The sequence below is a fragment of the Prionailurus viverrinus genome, chromosome C1 (assembly GCF_022837055.1).
Source record: "Prionailurus viverrinus isolate Anna chromosome C1, UM_Priviv_1.0, whole genome shotgun sequence".
In the NCBI taxonomy this organism is placed as follows: domain Eukaryota; kingdom Metazoa; phylum Chordata; class Mammalia; order Carnivora; family Felidae; genus Prionailurus; species Prionailurus viverrinus.
The window spans coordinates 96,893,125-96,915,841 of NC_062568.1; the positions used below are offsets into that span (position 1 = coordinate 96,893,125).

General features: G+C 44.8%; 1 protein-coding gene across 1 annotated transcript; it reads left to right on the forward strand.

Moving 5' to 3' along the window:
- Nucleotides 1-493: 493 nt before the first annotated feature.
- On the forward strand, nt 494-19,705 carry DDX18 (DEAD-box helicase 18). The gene is made up of 14 exons (XM_047872114.1): nt 494-669; nt 2,201-2,500; nt 5,755-5,895; nt 7,541-7,676; nt 8,033-8,133; nt 8,253-8,452; nt 8,544-8,658; nt 11,502-11,641; nt 12,981-13,142; nt 13,449-13,601; nt 14,716-14,829; nt 16,333-16,389; nt 16,760-16,937; nt 17,992-19,705. The coding sequence occupies exons 1-14, from the start codon at nt 585-587 to the stop codon at nt 18,132-18,134; spliced, it is 2,025 nt and encodes a 674-aa protein (XP_047728070.1). The 5' UTR covers nt 494-584; the 3' UTR covers nt 18,135-19,705.
- Nucleotides 19,706-22,717: the final 3,012 nt, after the last annotated feature.

Below are 22,717 nucleotides of genomic sequence, written 5' to 3' on the forward strand. Positions count from 1 at the left end.
CAGTTGCAGTTGACAAAAGCCAAGAGTCCATGGTGTTCCAAGAATTGAAACTGGAGACATGCATAGGGCAGCTTCTCAGTATCCTCCAAAACCCTATTTTTAATGACTCTCTTAACAATGCTTAGCTTTGGAAACTTCTTTCACAACGTATGGACGAAATTTATGTATTTAGATTTTATTCAATTTTCCAAATAGTCCAGGATACAAAGAGGACAAGCACCTAAAATTGGAGACTCAAGAAAGCCCTCTGCTCGTCCTTGTTTCTTCGGTATCCTTTGTGGAAGCTCACGCTCCCAGGACCCGCAATGGCCCTAAAATGCTCTGCCAGCTCAGACACAACATGAACCTGGGATGGACCTCCGCTCCTCTAGAGGGCGCTGCAGAGAGCTGCCCCTGGCTCCCGGTTGCATACGCGCCGGAAGCACTTCCTCCCCAGATGCATTTTTTTTCCGCTCTACAGTGTTCAAGGGTTCCCAGTGGCGTATTTCCGGTCCGCCGAGGTGCGCACGTGCTACCGGGGAGGAAGTAACGTCAACCCGGGTAGCCGAGCTGTGGCGCCGCAGTGGAGTCGCTTCGCCGAAAACATGTCGCATCTACCCATGAAACTCCTGCGCAAGAAGATCGATAAACGGAACCTCAAATTGCGCCAGCGAAACTTAAAGCTCCAGGGTGAGATGCGCGGGGACTGGGGGCAGGGGGCGCGGTTGCTGCGGGGGCCCACACCTGAGAACCCCTGCGGCCCGGAGGTGGAGCGGCCGCCTCCCCTGAGCACGCGTGCTTGTGGAGAGGGATAGGCAGCCTGGCGAGGTCTCCAGTTGGTCCCGCGCGGGTGCCGCTCATCCCGTGCCCTGGATCTGCCCCGGATCTTTCTGAGCTTCAGGGTTTCCTTACAGAGTCAGATCAGGAGCAGGCCGCCTGAGTTCCTTCCCAGGCCTCCAGCCGGGCGTCCTGCTAAACCAGCTTGTTTTACATCTCCCTCATTCCGACTCCCTCCCCATCTTCGCCTCCCACCTCATCCCCAACCTCCCCCCCCCGCCCCCATTTCGAATCAGACTCCTGAAACTTTCTCATCTCCACGCACCTTCCTTCCACGTCTGTTTACTGCCTGCAACGCTTCAAAACAAGGTCAGTGTCTTATCACAGCTTTCCTGATAACATTGCCTTCTCCCACCCACCTCCACTCCTGACTCCTGGAGCATATCCTGTTTGCAGCTCTAGAAGGGCATCTGCCCGCGTCCAGTGGTTGTCCTAACTTTAGGTTGTGAATTCCTGAAGCGCTGCCAGGTATTTGCATCCTTAGTAAAGACTTGCCTGAAAAGGCTGTTACCTGAATGTCAGTCACCTTTCTTCCCCTCTTCATTTGCAGGCCTAAGTTCCTAACAGTGAACCACAAATCTTGAAGTTAGAGTAACCTTTTTTGGATCATATATAACTTACCAACTCCCCCCACCCCCAGGGCAATGTTGGATCCTGTATAACCTATCAGTCCCAGGGAGCGGTTCCTTACTCTGCTTGGATTTCAGCAGAGAGTAAAAGAGGACAGGTTTGTGGGTTTTAGAAATCATGGTTTGAAGTTCCCTTGTGTTTCTGATTCATACAGAATAATACAGCTCTACTGTTTCTTGGTATTTAAAGGTAACAATTAAAGTATAAAAGGCCGTGTTATTTTTTTATTGTATGTAAACAGGGAGACTTTTTAAAAGACATCCCCAGGCATTTATATATGATTAGTAAGTGGTCCTATTAACAGAATTTTCAATTCACTGCTACCTAGGAGAGTTAAAGTTGAATGTTTTAAAGTTACATGAGAAGCAGTAGTTGCGTGAATAGCTGTTAGTGTTTTCTGGTACATCCATTAGCCATATATTTATCTGACATTAAAATGTGTGTTTGTAACTACAGTTGCTAACCCCATCTGTTTACATCTTTAACCTCATTGAAGTTTTGCTGTCCTAGATTCTTAACTCCTTAAGGACAGAGATGTGGGTTTTTTTTGAAGTTAAGAAATCAATGTAGCTTTCCCTTTTCCAGCATTTTTCATTAAAGGAAATTGTCCTATTGTAGAACGCCATAAATCATAAGTGGTTTTAATAGTGTACACAAAAGGGAAATGAAAGCTAAACCATTTCAGTCATGGACACCGTGGAGTTTCTTACTTACAATTCCAACATTTTTAAGGAAACCTCCCCTTTTTAAACAGGGGCCTCAGATGTGAGCCTCTCAGAAACGCAGAATGGAGCCTATCAGAAACTGTCTGAGGAAACAGTGGGAAGTGGGAAGGTTAAAAAATCTCTAAAACGGTCTGTGAATGTGGACTTGTCAGAAGCCCGGAATGGAGAGATGGCTAAAGAAACAGTGGAAAACGTGCAAGTTAAAAAAAAAAAAAAAAAGAAATGTACCGTAATAATCAATGGAGAAGCAGCCACACAGCCTCCCAATTCAGAATCAAAAAAGAAAAAGAAGAAGAAAAAGAGGAAGATAGTGGGTGATGCTGGGCCTGGTGAGTACTTCAGTTTCTTTGAATTTCAGGCATCCATGTAGTTTGCACGGTCACCATTGTACCTTTGTTCTGTTATTATTACTATATTCCTACACCATGCAAGAATCCCCATACTCACTAGCATACCAGAAGCTAACCTGGTAGCAAAAGGAAATAGTGTGCGGGGGATGACATTTTTATTTTTATTAAGATACTGGAAGGTGGTGTGCTTTTACATTCCCTTACCACTGAAGAAAACCTCACGCTTAAATACAAGCCTTCCTTGAATTCTACAAACTTGCTCATTTTGACAGTTGGTTGGGCTTTTAAACAGACCATATTAGGGCATGGTATTTTAGGTTTATTACCTATCTGCAAACAGGATTGTGGAATTACACTAAGAAATCTGGGCTAGTACACACTATCTTCTTGGGCCTTTATTATCAATGGACCTTGCACTAACGATTCTTTTAAAATAAGAAGAATTTTTTTGTCAGTTTTTTTTCTATTATAAATTCCTCCTCTTGAAAGGAGACTTCCTGACATTTTGGATATGCAGAATGTATCAAACCAGCAGGTAACTTCTATATAAATGGCACATTAATTTCGAAGTGAGTGGAATGGCCAGGATAAAGGGGAGGCCAATTTCTCTTGGAAGGTGATTATATTTGAATAAGCTTACATGAAGAATAGGCTTCTTTTTTTTTTTTTTTTAACGTTTATTTTTGAGAGAGAGACAGCATGAACAGGAGAGGGAAAGAGAGTCAGAGACACAGAATCTGAAGCAGGAGCCCAGCTCGAGGCTGAAACTCATAACCCATGGGATCATGACCTGAGCCGAAGTCAGATGCCTAACCGACTGAGCTACCCAGGCACCTTGAAGAATAGGCATTTTAAAAAAAATTTTTTTTTTTCAACGTTTATTTATTTTTGGGACAGAGAGAGACAGAGCATGAATGGGGGAGGGGCAGAGAGAGAGGGAGACACAGAATCAGAAACAGGCTCCAGGCTCTGAGCCATCAGCCCAGAGCCCGACGCGGGGCTCGAAGTCAGGGACCGCGAGATCGTGACCTGGCTGAAGTCGGACGCTTAACGACTGCGCCACCCAGGCGCCCCAAGAATAGGCATTTTAATTGAGATATGAGCAAGCAGAGATTTCAAGGGAGACTATAACAGGTGTCAGAAAGCTATTCAGCCTTCTGCCTACTTTTGGAAATAAAGCTTTATTGGAACATTGCCATTCCCATTTGTTTACTTCGTTTCTATGGTGACCGAAACCATAGGGCGTGCAAAACCTAAAATCTTTACTCTCTGGGTCTTTATAGAAAAAGTTTTGTCAGCACTGGGTTAGAACATTCTGTTCATCTATCTTAACTGAAATAAAGGTTTCATTTATTTTTCTAAGTTTATTTATTTATTTTGAGAGAGAGTGTGATGAGTGAAGGAGTGCAGAGAGAATCCCAAGCACCCTCATTGCTGTCAACGCAGGGCTTGATCTCACAAACCATGAGATCATGACCAGAGCCAAAATCAAGAGTCAGACATTTAACCGACTGAGCCACCCAGACGTCCCTGAAGTAAAGGAGCTTTAGAAAGGAGCTTTATAGGGGCACTTGGGTGGCTCAGTCGATTAAGCGTCCAACTTGAGCTCAGGTCATGATCTCACAGTTTGTAGGTTCGAGCCGTGCATCGGGCTCTGTGCTGACAGCTCAGAGCTTGGAGCCTGCTTCAGATTCTGTCTCCCTCTCTCTGCCCTCCACTGCTCACTCTCTCTCTCTCTCTCTCTCTCTCTCTCTCTCTCTCCCAAAAAATAAGTAAACATTAACATTTTTTCAAAAAATGAGTTTGTGAATAAAAATTCTTAAAACAGTTACCCAAAAATAAAATTTGGAATTACATACAGCATCGGGCAGGTGTCTTATTTAAAGGTGACAAGAGCAGGGATGCCTGGGTGGCTCGATTGGTGAAGCATCCAACTTCACCTCAGGTCACGATCTCACGGTTTGTGGGTTCAAGCCCCACACAGGCTCTGGGCTGACAGCTCAGAGCCTGGAGCCTGCTTCAGAATCTGTGTGTCTGTCTGTCTGTCTGTCTCTCTCTCTCTCTCTGCCCCTCCCGTGCTCACATTCTCTCAAAAATGAATAAATGTTAAAAAGAAGATAGCTTTAGAAAGGAGTTGTGTGGTTTTCCAGACATGGCATACCTGTCCTCACACTGCCCATGGGTTGACCGTTTCCCAGAAGGGTGGTGGTCAGGTGCAAGGAAGAGGCCAGTCCTGGACCACAAAATGTCCTGAGTTCTGGTCCAGGTCAATTCTGTTCTAACTAGCATAACTAGCTACCGTACATTTGTAAAAGCCCAGCATGGTAGTTAACCCATTTGACCCAGAGTGGACCATTGAAGAGTGTGATGGGAGGTAAGGCTGGAGGGGTAGTTGGGGACCCTATATGAAAGGTGTATGTAGAAGTGAAATGCCAGTAGGCTTTAACCCTTCTTCCCTTGGCCACTTCATTTCAAGGAGCTGCCAGTTTCTGTCCCCCAATCAAGTGGATTGTTCTTGCTCTGCACTGTCTGTAGTAACCTGAAGAGCCTTTGGGGTTTCTGCTCGTCTTTAAGCCAAAGTTAGCTTTTATAGAAGATTTCTGTTTAATGGCATAAGGAGAAATAAGGGCTTTTAAAAGCGTTTGAAATAACGAAACATTAATCACAGCCCTTATTTCGTTCAGTGAAATATATGGAACTTATATGATTAATATACTTGAGTTGTTCAACTTGTCAAAAATGTCTTGGTCATTTAAGGTGCTGTAATAGGCCTAAAAAATAGTGGGTTTTTTTTTGTTTTTTAATTTTTTTACATTTATTTATTTTTGAGAGACAGGGAGAGACAGAACACAAGTGGGGAAGTGTAGATAGAGGAGACACAGAATCTGAAGCAGGTTCCAGGCTCTGAGCTGTCAGCACAGAGACTGACGTGGGGCTCAAACCCATGAACCGCGAGATCATGGCCTGAGCCGAAGTTGGACGCTCAACCGACTGAGCCACCCAGGCGCCCCTGCCTAAAAAATAGTTTTGCTGGAAAATCTGCATTGTCCCCCTGTGTTTTTAAATCAAAGAAAATCATGAAGGAGAGACATTCTTAGTGAATTAAAACTGGAAATGTATTAAGCTTTCAAGAACATGTCTCTTTGCATTATGTGTCTTTTTATTTTGTGATCCTATTTGCTATTTTTATTTTAACAAAAATTCGGGGGGGGGGGTATCCTTTATAACCAAAGATACCAAAAAAGCAAAAACCGAAGACAAGGGGGAGTCTGAGGAAGATGTACAAGCGCCTGAAGAGACAGAAAACCATGTGGAGAAGCCCGACGATCAGGAAGAAGACGCTGAGGTGCCCAGCCTACCCCTGGGACTGACAGGTAACTTCACAGATGTCCAGAGAGACCTGAAAAATGCCATGCCTTTCTGAATTAGAGCATTTGAAATTTCAGTTGTGACTTTTAATTTACCTAGAAAAAGTGACTATTGACAAGCAATACTTGTCAGCCAGCTACTGCTTTATCTTGCACACTGTGCACCTTAGTTCTTCGTTTACTTGCATTCCTAACACTAAATATTTTGATGTGCACAGAAACAGCTTCTGGGGTTTTTTGTTCCTTTGGTTTTTGTTTTTTTGTTGTTTTTTTTTTTTTAATGTTTATTTATTTTTGAGAGAGAGAGACAGAGTGCAACCAGAGGAGGGGCAGAGAGAGAGAGGGAGACACAGAATACGAAGCAGGCTCGAGGCTCTGAGCTGTTAGCACAGAGCCCGGGGCGGGGCTCGAACTCCTGGACCGTGAGATCATGACCTGAGCCGAAGTCAGATGCTTAACTGACTGAACCACCCAGGCACCCCTGGTTTGTTGTTTTCTAAAGCTCATTCCATTTTGCAGTAGGAAAGCCATTGGACCAGAAGTCTGGTGATCAGAGGTTTGCTACCTGCCCAGTTACAAATAAGGAAGGATGAGAGTCGTATTATTGTCGGCCGTTTGCCAGCATAATGTCCTCTGGCCTCTGTTTTCTTTAGAAGGTCGAGAGTTGAGACTAGAATCGCTTGCTCCAAACCAGAAGTGTCTAGGGGTTACTTGAGTTGTTTGGTTTGGGTTTTTTAGTTGTTAAAATGTTGAAGCCTAACCCCAGGCTGGCTTAATCAAAATTGCAAAGATGATGGCAGTGGTTCTCAACCAGGGCAGTGACCAGGCCGTGCCGGTTTACCCAGAACTTGACCAGTTGTAGCATTCGAGGTCCTGCATCCCATAAACCTCCGTCCCAGGCACACCGTCAAGGTTGACTATCAACACATTTGGTTTTCACAACTGGAGAAACCATTTAGTTGGCTGCTGGCATTTAGTGGCTAGAGGTCAGGGAGGCTGCAGAACATCCAATAATGCAGAGGACAGCCTCTCGGGACAAAGTGGTACTCAGCCCAAAATGTCAGCAGTGGCAAGGTTGAACAGCACCTGGCTAATAAGCAGGGGCATGAATGGGGTGGGAGCACTCCAGGTGATTTTGATGCCTTCCCCTGCTGAAGCACCACTGCACGTTCGGCATGTGGGTTCAGTCTAAATGGCGTGTGGCTATAGCTGACCTTCTCAGTTGTCCTTTTGGAATGAGATTACAGCTCTTTTGATTGACTTTCCACTCCATTTTTGTTATGCTGGATGCCTTCACGTTTTATTTCAGATTGTTGAAACATTTCATTTTCCTCTGAACCACCACCATCCTTGGCATTTTTGTTTCATACAAGTCCCTCAGTTACATCCCCCCTCCATCCTTTACTGTTGTTAGGATGTGGGTTCTGGATTTCACACAGCCATCGGCAGTGGAGAAACTTCAAAAGTAAGGGTCTCTGTCTTAGTATTACACAGCAGTGGTTGGGGTTTAGTCTTTTTCACTAGAAGAAGCTCTTCCAAGCTTGATTCCCACCCAGAAATGTCTTCAAACAGCAAAACTGATTATGTAACTGTAGCACTGTTAACTACTTAAAAAGATAAATTTACTAATGATAAACTGTCTTTTGCTTAGGAGCTTTTGAGGACACTTCATTTGCTTCTCTTACTGATCTTGTCAGTGAGAACACTCTGAGGGCAATAAAAGAAATGGGTTTTACAAACATGACTGAAATTCAGCATAAAAGTATCCGACCACTTCTGGAAGGCAGGTATGATTAATATTGATTGATGTTTGGGCGTTGCTGTCTATTTTAGTGCTAGTAGTTTGGAAAGAAAATGCCAGTCTGTTCTGTGGATTTTGCACTGTGTTGGGTTGATACATCCACGCTTCATTAAAGTCTAAGTTACTGGTGTTTGAAAAAAAAAAAGAGTTCATTTCTGTTTTATAGCACAATTCTTATTTCCCAGGTATTTAACTTGTGATTGATTTTGGTGATAAAGAAACTAGGGACTTTATTTTTCTTATTCACGTTCTAGCTTTAATGCCTAAAATGTGATGGTATGTGGTAGGTTTTCAATAGGGAGACTAAATATCTCTCTCTTCCTTTCCGTTTTTAATATTTAGGGATCTTCTAGCAGCTGCAAAAACAGGCAGTGGTAAAACTCTGGCATTTCTCATTCCTGCAGTTGAACTCATTGTTAAGTTAAAGTTCATGCCTAGGAATGGTGAGTCTCTGATCTGATCGTTTTTGCCAATATCTAACTGGAAGTTTATCATAATCGTTACTGACTACTGGCAGTACCTCCAGTACGACTTTTACCGTATATGGTTTTTTGCTTTTTAGGAACAGGCGTTCTTATTCTCTCGCCTACTAGGGAACTAGCCATGCAGACTTTTGGCGTTCTCAAGGAGCTGATGACGCACCACGTTCACACATACGGATTGATAATGGGTGGCAGCAACAGATCCGCTGAAGCACAGAAACTTGGTAATGGAATCAACATTATTGTGGCCACACCAGGCCGTCTCCTGGACCATATGCAGGTGAGACAACACTATGATGAGGCACCTCATTGTCTTGTGTGAAACATAAACCTCACGGCTAACGCGTTTTTCTTTGCCTTTGTCTTGGTAGAACACCCCAGGGTTTATGTATAAAAATCTCCAGTGTCTGGTTATTGATGAGGCTGATCGTATCTTGGATGTTGGGTTTGAAGAGGAATTAAAACAAATTATTAAACTTCTGCCAAGTAAGTCAATAATATCTGCGTGTGGTTTGCAAAGTAGTTGTTGGGAGCAAGAGAGGGTTCCTCCTAATGCCAGAATTTTAATACAGCCAAGTGCAGTCGTTGTGTTGAGGAGAGATAGTTTACGGGACAAGCGTCAGACTTAGCAGTAACTTAATACGGTGGTTTTGCCATTTTAGAGATCATAACGTAAGTTAGACAGTTCTGAGGTATTTCTCACTCCCGTCTGCCCCCACCACCCCATCTCTTTTTCTCACCCAACTGAACATCTCCCAGGTAGCCACAAACGTGTCACATACCTCAGTTATAGTATTTGTAACATTTAAAACTCCTTATATCTGTAATAAGGCCGTGATTCCATTTATCATGGTTTGTTTTTTAATGCTTTATTGAAGTATAATTGATACAGTCTGTACATATTTTAAGGATTCGGTTTGGTGAGTTTTGACATGTTTACACCTATGAAACCATCACCACAATCGCTACAGTGAACATCTCCATAACGGACAAAAGTCCTCTGTGTGCCTTAGTAATAATCCCTCCCTCCCCCCTTCAGAAGGAACGCCCTCACCGCTTCCAACAGCTGCTCACACACTTCTCTGCCAGGTGACCATTGACCTGCTTTTTGTCACTATAGATCAGCTTGCATTTTCTAGAGAATTATGAATGGAATCATACGGTAAAACTCTTTTGTCAGGTTTCTTTTGCGATTCATCCAAGCTGTTGCATGTGGCAGTACTTTCTTGTATTCTCGAGATGCATTCCATCGAATGAGTACACCACACCCCTGGGAGTGGGGTGGCTGGTGCGTGTTTAGCTTGTACCATTTTACATTCGCATCAGCAGTAGGTGGGTTCCGTGTTCTCTAATAAGTCTTGAAACTAGGTAGTGTTAACTCCAACTCTGTTCTTTTTCAAAATTGTTTTTGGCTATTCTCCCCTTGGCATTTCTGTATAAATTTTAGAATCAGTCTGTCCACTTCTACCCCATAAACCTCTGGGATCATGGTTAATATTGTACCAAATACAGATCATTGGTAGAAGACTATTAAATCACTCAACCCATTAATAAGGTTTGCCTGCATTTATTTGCTCCTTATTTTCTCTCAACAGTGTTTGAGTTTCCAGTGCATAGATTTTTTTCACGTCTTTTATTAGATTTACCCCTGAGTATTTCATTAAAATTTCAACTTGAACTTGTTCATGGCTTGTATACACAAATGCAGTTGATTTTTGTGTATTGGTCCTATATCTCGCAAAGTAATTAACTATATTCAATTGGATTGTTCATTATGACCCTCCAGATGAAGCTACCCACTAAATTTTCTACATAAGCAATTGTGCCCTCTATAAATTGAAAAGTAAATAAAATTCTTAATTTTTTTTCTCGCCTGATTGCACTGGCTAAACCTCCAATACAGTACTGAGTAGAAGTGGCAAGAGTAGACATCTTTTGTCCTACCCTTGATCATAGAGAAGAAAGCATTCAGTCTTTGACTGTTAAGTATGATGTTAGCTGTAGATTTTTTTGTAGATGCCCTTTACCAGATGGAGGATGAAGATGATTGCTTCTGTTCCTGGTTTGCTGAGATTTTTTTTTCTGTTTATCTGCACATAATAAATTACTTTTATTAATCCAGAATGGCATGCTGCAGATAATGTATAGTATGAGCATTTCTTCATCACAGAAATGGCTTCCAAACCATTGAAAATGAAATTGCAGTAACAGCATAAAACAGAACAGTAACATCACCATAAGAAATGATGTTAATGGTACGCCTGGGTGGCAAATGGTTAAGCATCTGACTCTTGATCTCAGCTCAGGTCATGATCTCCCAGTCTGAGTTCGAGACCTGCATCAGGTTCTACGCTGATGGCGTGGAACCTGCTTGGGATTCTGTCTCTCCTCTTTGCCCCTCCCCAGCTATGCTTTGTCTTTCCATCAAAATAAATTTTTTATAAAGTTAAATAGATGTTAAATTTTATCAAATGCTTTTACCGTAGCTATCAAAATGACCAAATGTTGGGGCGCCTGGGTGGCTCAGTCGGTTGAGCACCGACGTCAGCTCAGGTCATGATCTCATGGTTTGTGAGTTCGAGCCCTGTGTCAGACTCCAAACCTGGAGCCTGCTTTGCATTGTGTCTCCCGCCCCCTCTGCTTCTCCCCCACTCGCATTGTGTGTCTCTCTCTCTTTCTGTCTCTCTCTCTCTCTAAAATAAACATTAAAAAAAATAATAAAATGATGAGATGTTTCTTCTTTAAATTTGTTAATAAAGTAAATTGTATTGGTATTTTTTAAACATGAAGCTGACCCTGCATTCCTGGAGTAATCACCACTTGGTCATGATGCATTATCCTTTTTGTATGCTGCATTCATCTTTGCTAAAATTTTATTCAGAAATTTTGCATCTGTGCTCAAGAATCATTATTGGGTTTGGTATCAGGGTAATGGCTGGCTTCAAAGAATGAATTGGGAAGTAAAAACTCTTCAAGTCCTGGAGAGATTGGGAGGAATTGGTAATATTTTTTCCTTAAATGTTTGATAGGATTCACCTGATATTTGGGGCTAGAGTTTCCTTTATGTGATGATTTTGGCTGTAATGTCTGTAATAGGTACTACAAAACTATATAGGTTTTCTGTTTCTTTGCAAGTGAGCTTTAGCCATTTCTCCATTTTATCTAAGTTGTCAAATTCATGGACATACAGTTGTTCGTGATATTCCCTTAACATCTGTAGTGATGCCACATGTCCCATTCCTGATAGTTCTCCCCAGCATTTCTAGTTGTGAGGCAGTTCTAAAAATTCCCTGAAACATTTGGGTTATTTTTACGTGTATCTGTTTCAGCTCGCAGGCAGACCATGCTCTTTTCCGCCACACAGACTCGAAAAGTTGAAGACTTGGCAAGGATTTCTCTGAAAAAGGAGCCATTGTACGTTGGTGTTGATGATGATAAAGCTAATGCGACAGTGGATGGTCTTGAGCAGGTACTTTTTGTCTGCATCTTACATTTAAGGCTCATCTCTGTGCCCTTGTAATTGTTTGGAGGATCATCCCAAAAGCAGATGGATTAATGAACTTTTACTTCAAATATAGTGAACTTGGGTATTGGATTGCTGGCTCTCCTGGTATCTATCAAGTATCTTAAACTCTGAATAATGTGGTCAGCTCTCTTTATTCTGCCTCTTAAATATTGCCTGCCACATGGGAGACATTAATCACCACCAACTGCACATGCAGTTAAAAAAAAAAAAAAGTGATTGTCATTTAATACTTGGCTCTAAGATGCAAGGTGTCTTCGCAGATGGAGAGGCTGGTTTCAGGAGCCCTGCTGTGAAAAATTGGAAGTGAGGTGACAGATCCAAATGAGGTGGATTAAAAATAGAACCTTAGGGGCACCTGGGCAGCTCACTGTATAAAGCCACCGACTTCGGCTCGGGTCATGGTCTTGCAGTTCATGAGTTTGAGCCCCGCATTGGCTGTGTGCTGACAGCCTGGAGCCTGGTCTGGATTCTGTGTCTCCCTCTCTCTCTGCCATCCTCCTCTTGCGCTCTGTATCTGTCTCTCAAAAATAAATAAACATTAAAAATTTTTAATAAAGGGGCACTTGGATGGCTCAGTTGGTTAAGCGTCTGACTTCGGCTCAGGTCATGATCTCACAGTCCGTGAGTTCGAGCCCCACATCGGGCTCTGTGCTGACAGCTCAGAGCCTGGAGCCTGCCTCCGATTCTGTGTCTCCCTTTCTCTCTGCCCCTCCCCCACTCATGCTTTGTCTCTGTCTCAAAAATAAATAGTAAAAAAAATTTTTTTTAATAAAAAAAAATAGAACGTTAAGATTGAGTCATTTGATGAATAAAATATTTCAAATAATCTAGCTTAAGATCTTTTCGTTGGCTGTGTATTTTAAGAAATACGTTCAGTCAGCCTTGTTATGTTGTTTAGGACAGTGCACTTAGGCTATGGTTATTTGAGATCTTGCTTTTAAGGACCTTTTTAAAAATGAAGCATTGATAAGCTCTGAGGGTTCCCAATGAGCAGAGATGTTACTGTATCATGATTGCACAAACTGTTGGTAACCAGAAGTCTGCAATCTCAGAAATATGAGAAGTATTTAGTATCTAGTGATTGCACCCAGTAAAAGAAGCCAAAAGAACTAAAATTAGTCTCATTTTAGGAATGCTCTGTTGTAACGAAGATAGTAATTGCTATGGGTAAGGCATGACGGTGCAGTATGTGATGTGTATATGTGCTCTCCCTCAAATCGTATTGGTTCATAAAGCCGCAAGCGTCTGAATATTTTTACCTGTTCACTTGGACCACTTCTAGGGATATGTTGTTTGTCCCTCCGAAAAGAGATTCCTCCTCCTGTTTACATTCCTTAAGAAGAACCGGAAGAAGAAACTGATGGTCTTCTTTTCATCCTGTATGTCTGTGAAATACCACTACGAGTTGCTGAACTACATCGATTTGCCTGTCTTGGCCATTCACGTAAGTGATTATCATGAGTTTATTTAGCACAGTTGCACTTACCAAGTTATATGGATTGTGGGGTTTGCAGTATTGCTCTTTCTAAATCTGGAGCGATCCCACGTGGAGGGAGCTTTGCTGGGTGTAGAGGGGTGAGGACCACAGAGGGGTAAGAGATACCATCCACTTAGGGAAATAGGATACAGTCCAGAGAGTGAAATTGAAATGTAGGTTAATAGTTCCACAGCTTGGGGGGGTTGTACCTCCAGACCTCCCAGAAATGACCTCAAGTTTCCAGCTCTAATGGATGTTTTGATTCGATTCTAGGGAAGGCAGAAGCAGAATAAGCGTACAACCACGTTCTTCCAGTTCTGCAATGCAGATTCAGGGATACTGTTGTGTACAGATGTGGCGGCTAGAGGGCTGGATATCCCTGAAGTCGACTGGATTGTGCAGTATGACCCTCCAGATGACCCCAAGGTAACTGGCATCCTCAGAACTTCTCCATAATGGCTATACATTAAAGAATAAACATCCCAGTTTCCCTGAGAAGTAACTGTATTTCATATTCAAAGGTTTACCCCTTAGTTACTCCGGTCATGTGTTTTTAAAAATTTACTCAGCACGCACACGAGAAAAGTTGCAAGCAGGATGTGCACTGTGGGTGTGGAGCCCAACTCAGCTCAGACTCACAAACCGTGAGATGATGACCTGAGCTGAAACCAAGAGTGGGCCACCTAACTGACTGAGCCACCGAGGCGCCCCTCAAGGCATGTTTTATTTTTATTGTATACTGACTATAGTATTTCTCTGATACTGATGGTGGTTAGGGCTTTTGCTGACCCAAAGTGGATATGCAAGATTTGAGAGGCCTCAGTGAGACTGAAGTCAGGAATTCACGTCCTTGAAATGGTCTGTTAAGAGCAGTAACTGGTTTTAGAAGGAAATAAAATTTGCTTCCAGAAATAGAGAAGATTTTGTAGCTTATGTATTAAAATAAGTTTTGTTAAATACTTTCAACAAGAGCTAGATTACGTAAATTGTCACGTAGCATCAAAACATGTTCAAAAAGTTATTTTGAAGATGAAGCACACTTAGTATTAATAGTCATTTTTGGAGGCACCTGGGTGGCTCAGTTGGTCAAGGGTCTGACTTTGGCTCAGGTCATGATCTCGCTGCTCGTGAGTTTGAGCCCCGCGTCAGGCTCTGTACTGACAGTCTGGAGCCTGTTTCGGATTCTGTGTCTCCCTTTCTCTCTCTGCCCCTCCCCTGCTCACGCTCTGTCTCTCTCAAAAATAAATATTTTGAAAAAATTAAAATAGTCATTTTTTCTTAGATCGTAGAGTTAATGTGAATATCATGTCCAGTGACCAGTGAGTGTCAGCCTCGGTCATTGCCCTGTTAGCTCTCTGGTGATGGTGCACGCGGAAGCCGGGGACAGGGGGAAGGGGCGTGCGGCACGGTCCCGGGGTGGGGGGAGCACCTTTTCATCCAGATGTGCTGACATGCTTCTGTCCACCACGTGCGGGTCCTGGAAAAACAGGTTCCCGTGAAAGTTGGTGTATTAATTCAGGTTCTTCTCTCTCCACCACAGGAATATATTCATCGTGTGGGAAGAACAGCCAGAGGCCTGAACGGAAGAGGGCAGGCCTTGCTCATTTTGCGCCCTGAAGAGTTGGGTTTCCTTCGTTACTTGAGGCAATCCAAGGTAAAGATACCAGTTTGGAAAATCTTAAGCTGGGAACAGATCCCTCTTGGTAGGAGCTGTGTGCCAGTGCCCATGGCCTTAAGCACCATTTCTGGATGGGTCTCAGGTGTCGGGAGTCACTGCTGCTGTGGGAACAGCTAGAGCGGTTGGACAGGTAACCATGATGCGGGGCTGGCCTGAAACAGGCACTGCCCTGGGCCTCTGTTGATCCACCGTGCTTGTCGTGTCTCCTGACGCCATCCCTTTGCCTAGGGCCCTGTTTGAAACCACCTCTGCCCTTTCTGAGCTGCGTCACACCTGTCGCCTCCACCTGCCGCCCTGCCGTAGCCTCGTTTTCACCCAGACTCCATTCATTCTTGCCTCTTCCTCCTCCTCCTGTCTTCTGTTCGTCGACTGTTTTACCTCCAGTCTCTCCTGTGACCATCTCCGGTCTCCCACTAAAACAACAACTTCGACCCTAAACCCACTGTCCTTCTTCCCCTCCCTCCGTCATGGCTGCTGCTGGTTGCCTTTCTTCCTTCTGCTTTGAAAAGCGGTTTTTATTTTCGCCATACAGTGTCCAGTCACCCTGAGCCGCAACACACCCTAACCTAGCTCTGGCCTCATTCCATCCACCAAACCTGAATTCATTAGAATCCCGAATGGCCTCTTTTTTGCTCAGTCTTGTGCACACCAGTCAGGCCTTCTCCTAACATTTGGCCCCCCCTTGGCACAGTCCTGCCAGGTGGATGTTCCTCTACCCTGCACGTATGTGCAGTTTCCAGAAATGGCCCTTGCACCTTTTCTCTGGAATGCTCTTTGCCTGGATCTCTAAAATGCCTCTGGTTTCAGCGAGCTGTGCTGTCTTCTGGGAAGCCGTCCCTGATCTCCTGGCGTTCGTGTTCCACAGCACCTGTGCTCACCCAGCTGTTTTATCCTTTACCTGTGCTCCCTGCAAGATTGCAGGCTCGGGGTGGGACCGGGGCAGCTATTTTTCTAGCATTCTCGGAGGTCTGCCATTTTTGCAGTTATCTGGTAAGTGACGGCTGGTGAGAGATCGTTCCTGTAGGAGTTTGTGGTCATCACCACCTCCGGCCATCACAGAGGACAGCGTGCGGCCAGGACAGCTCTCCCGACACGGAGGGAGGAGCCAGCGGTCCTTTTGACTGGAAGCATCGGGCTGCCTCGTGGGGCATCCAGAGATCCTTACGTAGAAAAGGGCTTCATGGATCCACTGTCCCTGTCCAGTTCCTTGACTTTTTTTCAGGAAGGTTCCCCAGCACAGTTCATGTGAAGTTAGCAGAGGGAAGATAAGACTCCCATTGGCTTCGGGAGACCAGAGAAGCAGCTGTGGTGAGGTTGCTGCACAGGCCTGGTTGTCCGTCCTTCTCTTCAGTTCCTCCTCAGCTGCATCAGCTCCGGCTTTTCCCGGCTCTTCGTGGGACACTTGGCACTGCTCGTTCGTCTGAAAGTCTCAACGTTGATCTACCCTGGTTGACTAATCTTCATGCTTTTGTTTTCTAGGTTCCATTAAGTGAATTTGAGTTTTCCTGGTCCAAAATTTCTGACATTCAGTCTCAGGTACGCTTTGTGTTTTGTTTCTGTTTTGTGGGTAAGAGGTAGCCTTATCCGGGGCACTGCCTTTATAGTATTTCATTGGTAGTTGTCCTCTGAATCTCCCCTTTCCATAAAACCAGTGGTTTGAACCGTGTTCTTCTAGGGTTCTTGCTGTGCTGGTTACCACATTCCAGGGTTCCCCGCCTCATTCCAGTTCATACCTTACAAGAACTTGGAGATTATTCTTCCCCCATCCTGGTTTTGCACATATTACGAAACTTGGAGCAGATGTTTTGGAACATGTGTTTTTTTATAGGGTGGTTTTGTTCTAATAATATATAGGAAGTCTGCTTTTGTATTATTATTGACACTGATGTCTCTTTTTTCTTTTCAGCTTGAAAAATTGATTGAAAAGAACTACTTCCTTCATAAGTCAGCCCAGGAAGCATATAAGTCCTACATTCGAGCATATGATTCTCACTCTCTGAAACAGATCTTTAACGTTAATAACTTAAATTTGCCTCAGGTTGCTCTGTCCTTTGGTTTCAAGGTGCCTCCTTTCGTTGATCTGAGTATCCTTTGTTGTTAGGAATTCATCCAGGAACTAAGGGACAGAAGGTTAACAGGGGCATTCGGGCCTAGCACTTGGTTTGGTATGTGCTCCGCCTGAGGTCTGGAAGTCCAGGAATGCATTCTGGTCACTGCTTGTCAGGGCTAGCACAAAGTAGGCTGGGATTAGTTGTCACAGTGGGGATTGCAAAAACAAGACAGCTTGTGATTTGGCCAAGGAGTAAACAAAGGAGCTTAACTGGCCAACAGTGAAGGCCAGAGAGAAATGCAGAGGGGTAAAATTGCAGGGCTTGGGTGGTTGTGAGGCTTCCCTGCATGAGATCTGAGGTCTGTGGAGACCAGCATGTCCTGGAGCTGAAGATAGGAGATGAGACCTCAGAGTTTTTATCCGCTTAGAGCCATTGAAGGATTTCATACAAGGAAGTTGCAAGATTAGCAAAAGAAAATAAAATCTAAGTGCTACTCAGGGTAAAAGGCAAAGGAAACCCTCCAGTTGCTTCTGTGAGGTTGATCGCGTTTTCCGCGGAGGAAACAACCAGCTAGAGTGAGGCCAGCTAACGCTCTGGCACGGACTCCCGAGGCAACAAGATTTGGGGTCACCGGCCTCATCGTAGACAGTGCGTGAACGTCCGTCGTGATGAATGCTTGCTGAATCGTGTGGAAGGAAGGACTCCTTCAGTCAGCTATAACATTCCTGAATGCAGTCAGAACAGAGGTGAAAGTCATTTGTTTTGACCCCGAGGGTGGTTTGTAAACTTGCTAATTTACCTCTGGACTCCTTATAAGTAATTGTCTTCGGTTTCATTGTGTGGAGAACACAGTTAACAGGACCATTACCTTAAGCCTAAAAGTCCATAGTTGCTAATTTTAGGCCACATCAAGGGGCCATTCCAGATTTCCTGGAAATGTCACATAGGCTTATGTTGACATTTTCATGGTGCAGGGAGGGGTGTGGCAGCAGAGGGGCGGTGGACACGCTGGTTTGTTCTCTGTGTGGATGTTAGGTGGGAGTTGGTTATCTACACGTTGCTTGATTTCCTTAACATCCGCCTTTAGACGTGAACAGCAATGACGGCAAGCTTAAGAAGAGAGGAGGAGGCGGCGGATTCGGCTACCAGAAAGCCAGGAAGGTCGAGAAGTCCAGAATCTTCAAACACATCAGCAGGAAGTCATCTGACAGCAGGCAGTTCTCCCACTGAAGACCCACCTTCCTCTCTTCCTCAGTAGCTTTGTCCTGATACGGATTTTTCCCTTTCTCTAACAGAGGAATTTTTGTGGCTTCAGGATTGGGACTGATCGAACAGGAGTATACATGGACTTGGGCTGCAACCGCTGGGCACTGATCGCTTCCAGGAAATACCTCTCTTCCTTGGGGATATAAAACACAGTTCATTTTTTTAGGTTGCTCAAGGGCAAAACAAAGGATCTTTTGGATGGAATATTTTAATTCTTTTTCTTCCAAGTTTGTCATTGTTTTAATATAATTCCTTTTGTACCTTTTCCTCCGGGTGGCTGAGGATTTTCACAACACGGATTTTGTACCAACCTGCTGTAAAAGGCAGTGACCTGATACTCTGAACAGGTGCTGGTGGTAGTGATGCAGAAAATTGTCTCCACTTACTTGGGTTTGTTTTGGGTTGTTTCTTGGACCTTAACCATAGTTCTTGACCTCCCCTGAAAATGCTGCTGTGGCTAGGAAGCACCTTAGGTCAAAGGTGGCATTGATTTTTAAATAGGCCAGATTTTAAAACTGTGGCTGTTCCCGTCTTTTTTTCAAGAGTGAGAAGTTTGGGTTATTTGACACTGTTGTTTGAATAAAGCACCCTCAGCCCTCCCAACATTTGTTGGGAGCAGAGGGAATCAGATCTTCGAGCCTCATTTACACCAGTATAGGTGTAATACTCTTCTATTCTCCATTTGATAACTTAGCAGAAACCTTTTCGAAAAGGCAGAGTGGTGATAGACCTCACTTGGCTCCGCTTCAGGTAGTTTGGATTTTGGTGAGCCCTTCCGACTCTGCAGAGTATCAGGGAGGCAGAGAGAGCATCTTGTTGAGAAAAATAACCCCTTTCGGATCCACAAAACACAGATTTGTGATGAAAATTGGAAATGAACAGAGGTCAGAGCAGCAGAGACGGGTTTAGTCTGGCGGGGGTTTTGTTACGAGAGCTCTTGATTTCCAGCGTGTTTCCTATGTCTTCTTTCCAGTACATCTTGTAACTATAAAAATGGTTATTAGATTTTTATCAATTTGAAACTAAAGTTGCTTAGCGTCATTTTGCTGTTACGCCAGGTAATAGTGATAGGCTACTAATAAAATAAGCACATTGAGAGCGTCAAATGTGGAAGAAACAGCCTGATACAAATAGCATCCCAGGAGTAAAAAAGAAGAGTGATACTCTGCATCTGGACTCGACCCCTGGCCCCTTGGCCCCATGGCTCGAGCTGCCCTGGGGTTCAGGCCTTGACTGCTGGACTCCTGGCTTTTAATAACTATTCCTGTAAGACATCTGGTAACTTGTTTTTCTTTTTTGTTTCAGACCTAGTCATGTCTCAGAAAATACACAAAAACAAAGGGAAGAGTATTTAATCCAGAGCAGGAGTAAATACTGTCAGTATTTTAGTACGTACTCATCCAGCGTTTTGTATACACGCTTTTACATTTTTTTATCAGAAGTGAAGTCATCCTCTATCCCCAACTTGGAACCGGCTTTTTTCATAACATGCTATTTTCCTGTGTCATTAAATAATTATGTCACTTTTGTATTTCCTTTATACTACATTTTATTAACTCTCGTTCGGTCTGCCTACACCAAGGTTGTAGGTACCTGCTGGTCACAGAGGTCTTGTGCCCGTATGTTGTGCCGTGGTTGACCTCCATTATGAGTAGAAGTCAGTCTACAGAGATCTCGTGAGACCAGTACATAAACAGAAGGTGGAAAGATTGTTCCTTCTATGGTAATGGCTCATTTCGGGTACTTGCTGAGTCAGGAGGATCTGCTGGCAGCATGGGCCAGAGTAGGGGCCTCCAGACAGCCAGTCCTGACCAGCCTGGCAGGGATTCAGATGTGAGAGAGCCAGTGGTTAGAATCCGATAGGAGGTCAGAGCAGCACCGTGTGCAGGGCTCCTGTGCACAAGAGGAAGAGATCCTTTGGCTTCTGTGCTGAGAGCGCAGCTGCTGGGCACATGTGTGGGGCCGGTAACATGACAAATGGGATTAAGTGGCTTCAGCCAGGAAGGGCAGGCAGCATGCATGGGCAGGGAGCCAAGCAGATCACTTGTGCAAATAGAAATCTCTGGGTCCTCTGGGCTTCCAGGGACCATACGCCATTCCTTATCTGAGTCTTTGTCTTAACTGCCCATGTTGGTGTAAATAAAGCCAAATTCAAAATACCCAAAGAGGATCTTGTCTATTGAGAAATATGTAGTGCTTAAAAATGAGTGCCAGGATTCAGATTCCAGCTGTGCCTCCTTTCTAGGTCTGTTAACATGTGTGAAAGGAGGTAACAGAACAACATAAGGTGATGAGAATTGAATGAGCTCACGGAAGTGCGTAGGAGAATGTTTGCTGCAAAGCTCCTAGCTGTCTGTTGAGCGCGTCCCACAGGAAAGGTTTGCCGTTCGGCAGCATCGGGTACAGGGACTCCAAAAACCCTGAGCCAGCTTGAGCCTTTTGGCAAAATACAGGCAGGATTTCTGGCAGTCCAGTGCCTTGGAATTATGATCTGACCCAGGTTTTGGAAAGCATTCCTATTCTGCAGCACTTTCCTAAGGCAACTGTCAAACAGATGAAAGCCGTTTTCAAGGCTACTCTGTTTTGTACTGGGTGTTAGTGGAGGCAGTAATTGTGTCTTTGGATAATCCTAGGTTGTCATGAATTGAAAGCCTGCTAGGTGCTCGTGGACAGGATGAGTTCTTCTTATGAACCTGGTTACGGTATAGAGAAGGTAAAGAGGTGACCATTGCAATATTGTCTAAGTTGTGTGATGGATGCCGATAGAGATTCCAGCCGTTTCTGAGGCTGAAAGATCCTTGGATTCTGGTAGACATTAGCTGGTGGGAAGGTGATGGAACCTTCTCTGTCTGTAGAAGGTAGGCCTCTCTTCGGGAACTGGAGTTCCCAAACACTGGTTTGACTTAAGATTGGCTTCTTAAGAAACACCAAGATGTGAGATTTTCATCCCTCGTTTCTAGGAGATTGTGACTTGGGCCTTTGGTGGGGCAGAAGAACCTCTGGATGGGTTTCATGCCACCAGTAGGTTTGGGGACATCCATACACCTACAGCCGCTTACTAAACCTTTTAACGTTCTCATCTTGCAAAGAGAAAATGCCCAATACAGGAAATGGTGTTAACATGTTTAGTCCTGCCCGAACTGGGTGGCCCAGAGGAGACACATAGACTCAGGCTTTCCAGAGCAAGCAGCCATGAGTTTGAATGGCTTATGTGGGAAGAGGCTCTCTCACTGTAGGTCAGCATAACAACCATGGCTCCCCTCCTCCTTCCAGCCAAAGACTCCAGATCCCCCAACGGCACTCCATTCAGTTGGAATGCAGTTGATTGGAGATGCAGGAGATGAAATTGATTTGCCTTGGCCACTTTGTCCAGGACCCGGCATCCTCATCTGTAATTTAAGGGGGAATGCAAACATTTTAACTGGGTGACACTAGTGGATGTTTTTTGTTGGAGGTGCTGCCCGGCGTCTAACCTTCCTGTGCTTGGAGACGGTGCCGTGTTACCCCTGCTGGGTCTTCAACCCACTCCCCATCAGAAAAGCCTCCGCTGCAGCCAGGACCGGCCTGGGACCCAGGTTTGACAGATCAGGTATCCTGCCCTAGACTCTGAGTCAGGGACTAACACTACTAGTGGCGTCTTCCTGATCCCGCTTCCGGAGGCTGCTGTGTTGGGAGCAGAGGCGTGACCGGCTCTGGTTTTCCAAACCTAGTTCTCTAGTCCTCTGTGGTTGCCGTTTCAATTAATACCTTTTCGCTTTCAGAGTAGCTCTTTGTTGCTCCTATTTGAGAACCCAAGGCCCCTCTGACATGTAGCGATGCTCTGACTTGGTTTCCGTCTCCCTCTGTAGGTAGGCTGTCTAGGCTGCTTGCATCCTTCATGCCCCCCTTGCCCGGAGCTGCCCTGCCCCACAGCACAGGGGAAGTGGTGGTTTAGAGCAAGGCCAGGACTGGAAACATGAAAGGCAAGGATGTGTGAAAGGAAGAACAAGCGGCCAGCTCACCACCTTGAGGTACAGATCACGGAAGAGTGGGTCTGGAGCTGGAGGTTTAGGAAGCAGGAAGAAGTGGTACCTCCAGCACCACTCAGCCTAGTAGGGAATAAATACGCACCGGGGAGGGGCAGGCTGACGGGCTTTGGAGGGCCCAGGGCAGCAGTTTCCGGAGTGAGGCAGAACTTGGTGGGAATCTCTGTCCCGCCACTTACTGTGAGGCCTTAAAGAAGTGGACTTTCCTCTCTGTGCCTCAGTTTCCTCAGCTGTAGAAGGAAGTGGTGGAGTCGATGGGAGTAAACGCAGTCCTGCCTGAGAGGTACTTAGCACAGAATGGAGCAGTCCGCCGTTAGAAATGACAGCTATTGGTGGAGCGCCTGGGTGGCTCAGTCGATTGAGCGTCTGACTTTAGCTCAGGTCATGATCTCGCAGTTTGTGGGTTTGAGCTCCACGCCGGGCTCTGTTCTGACAGCTCGGAGCCTGGAGCCTACTTCAGATTCTGTCTCCCTCTTTCTCTGCCCGTCCCCTGCTCACACTCTGTGTCTCTCTGTCTCTCAA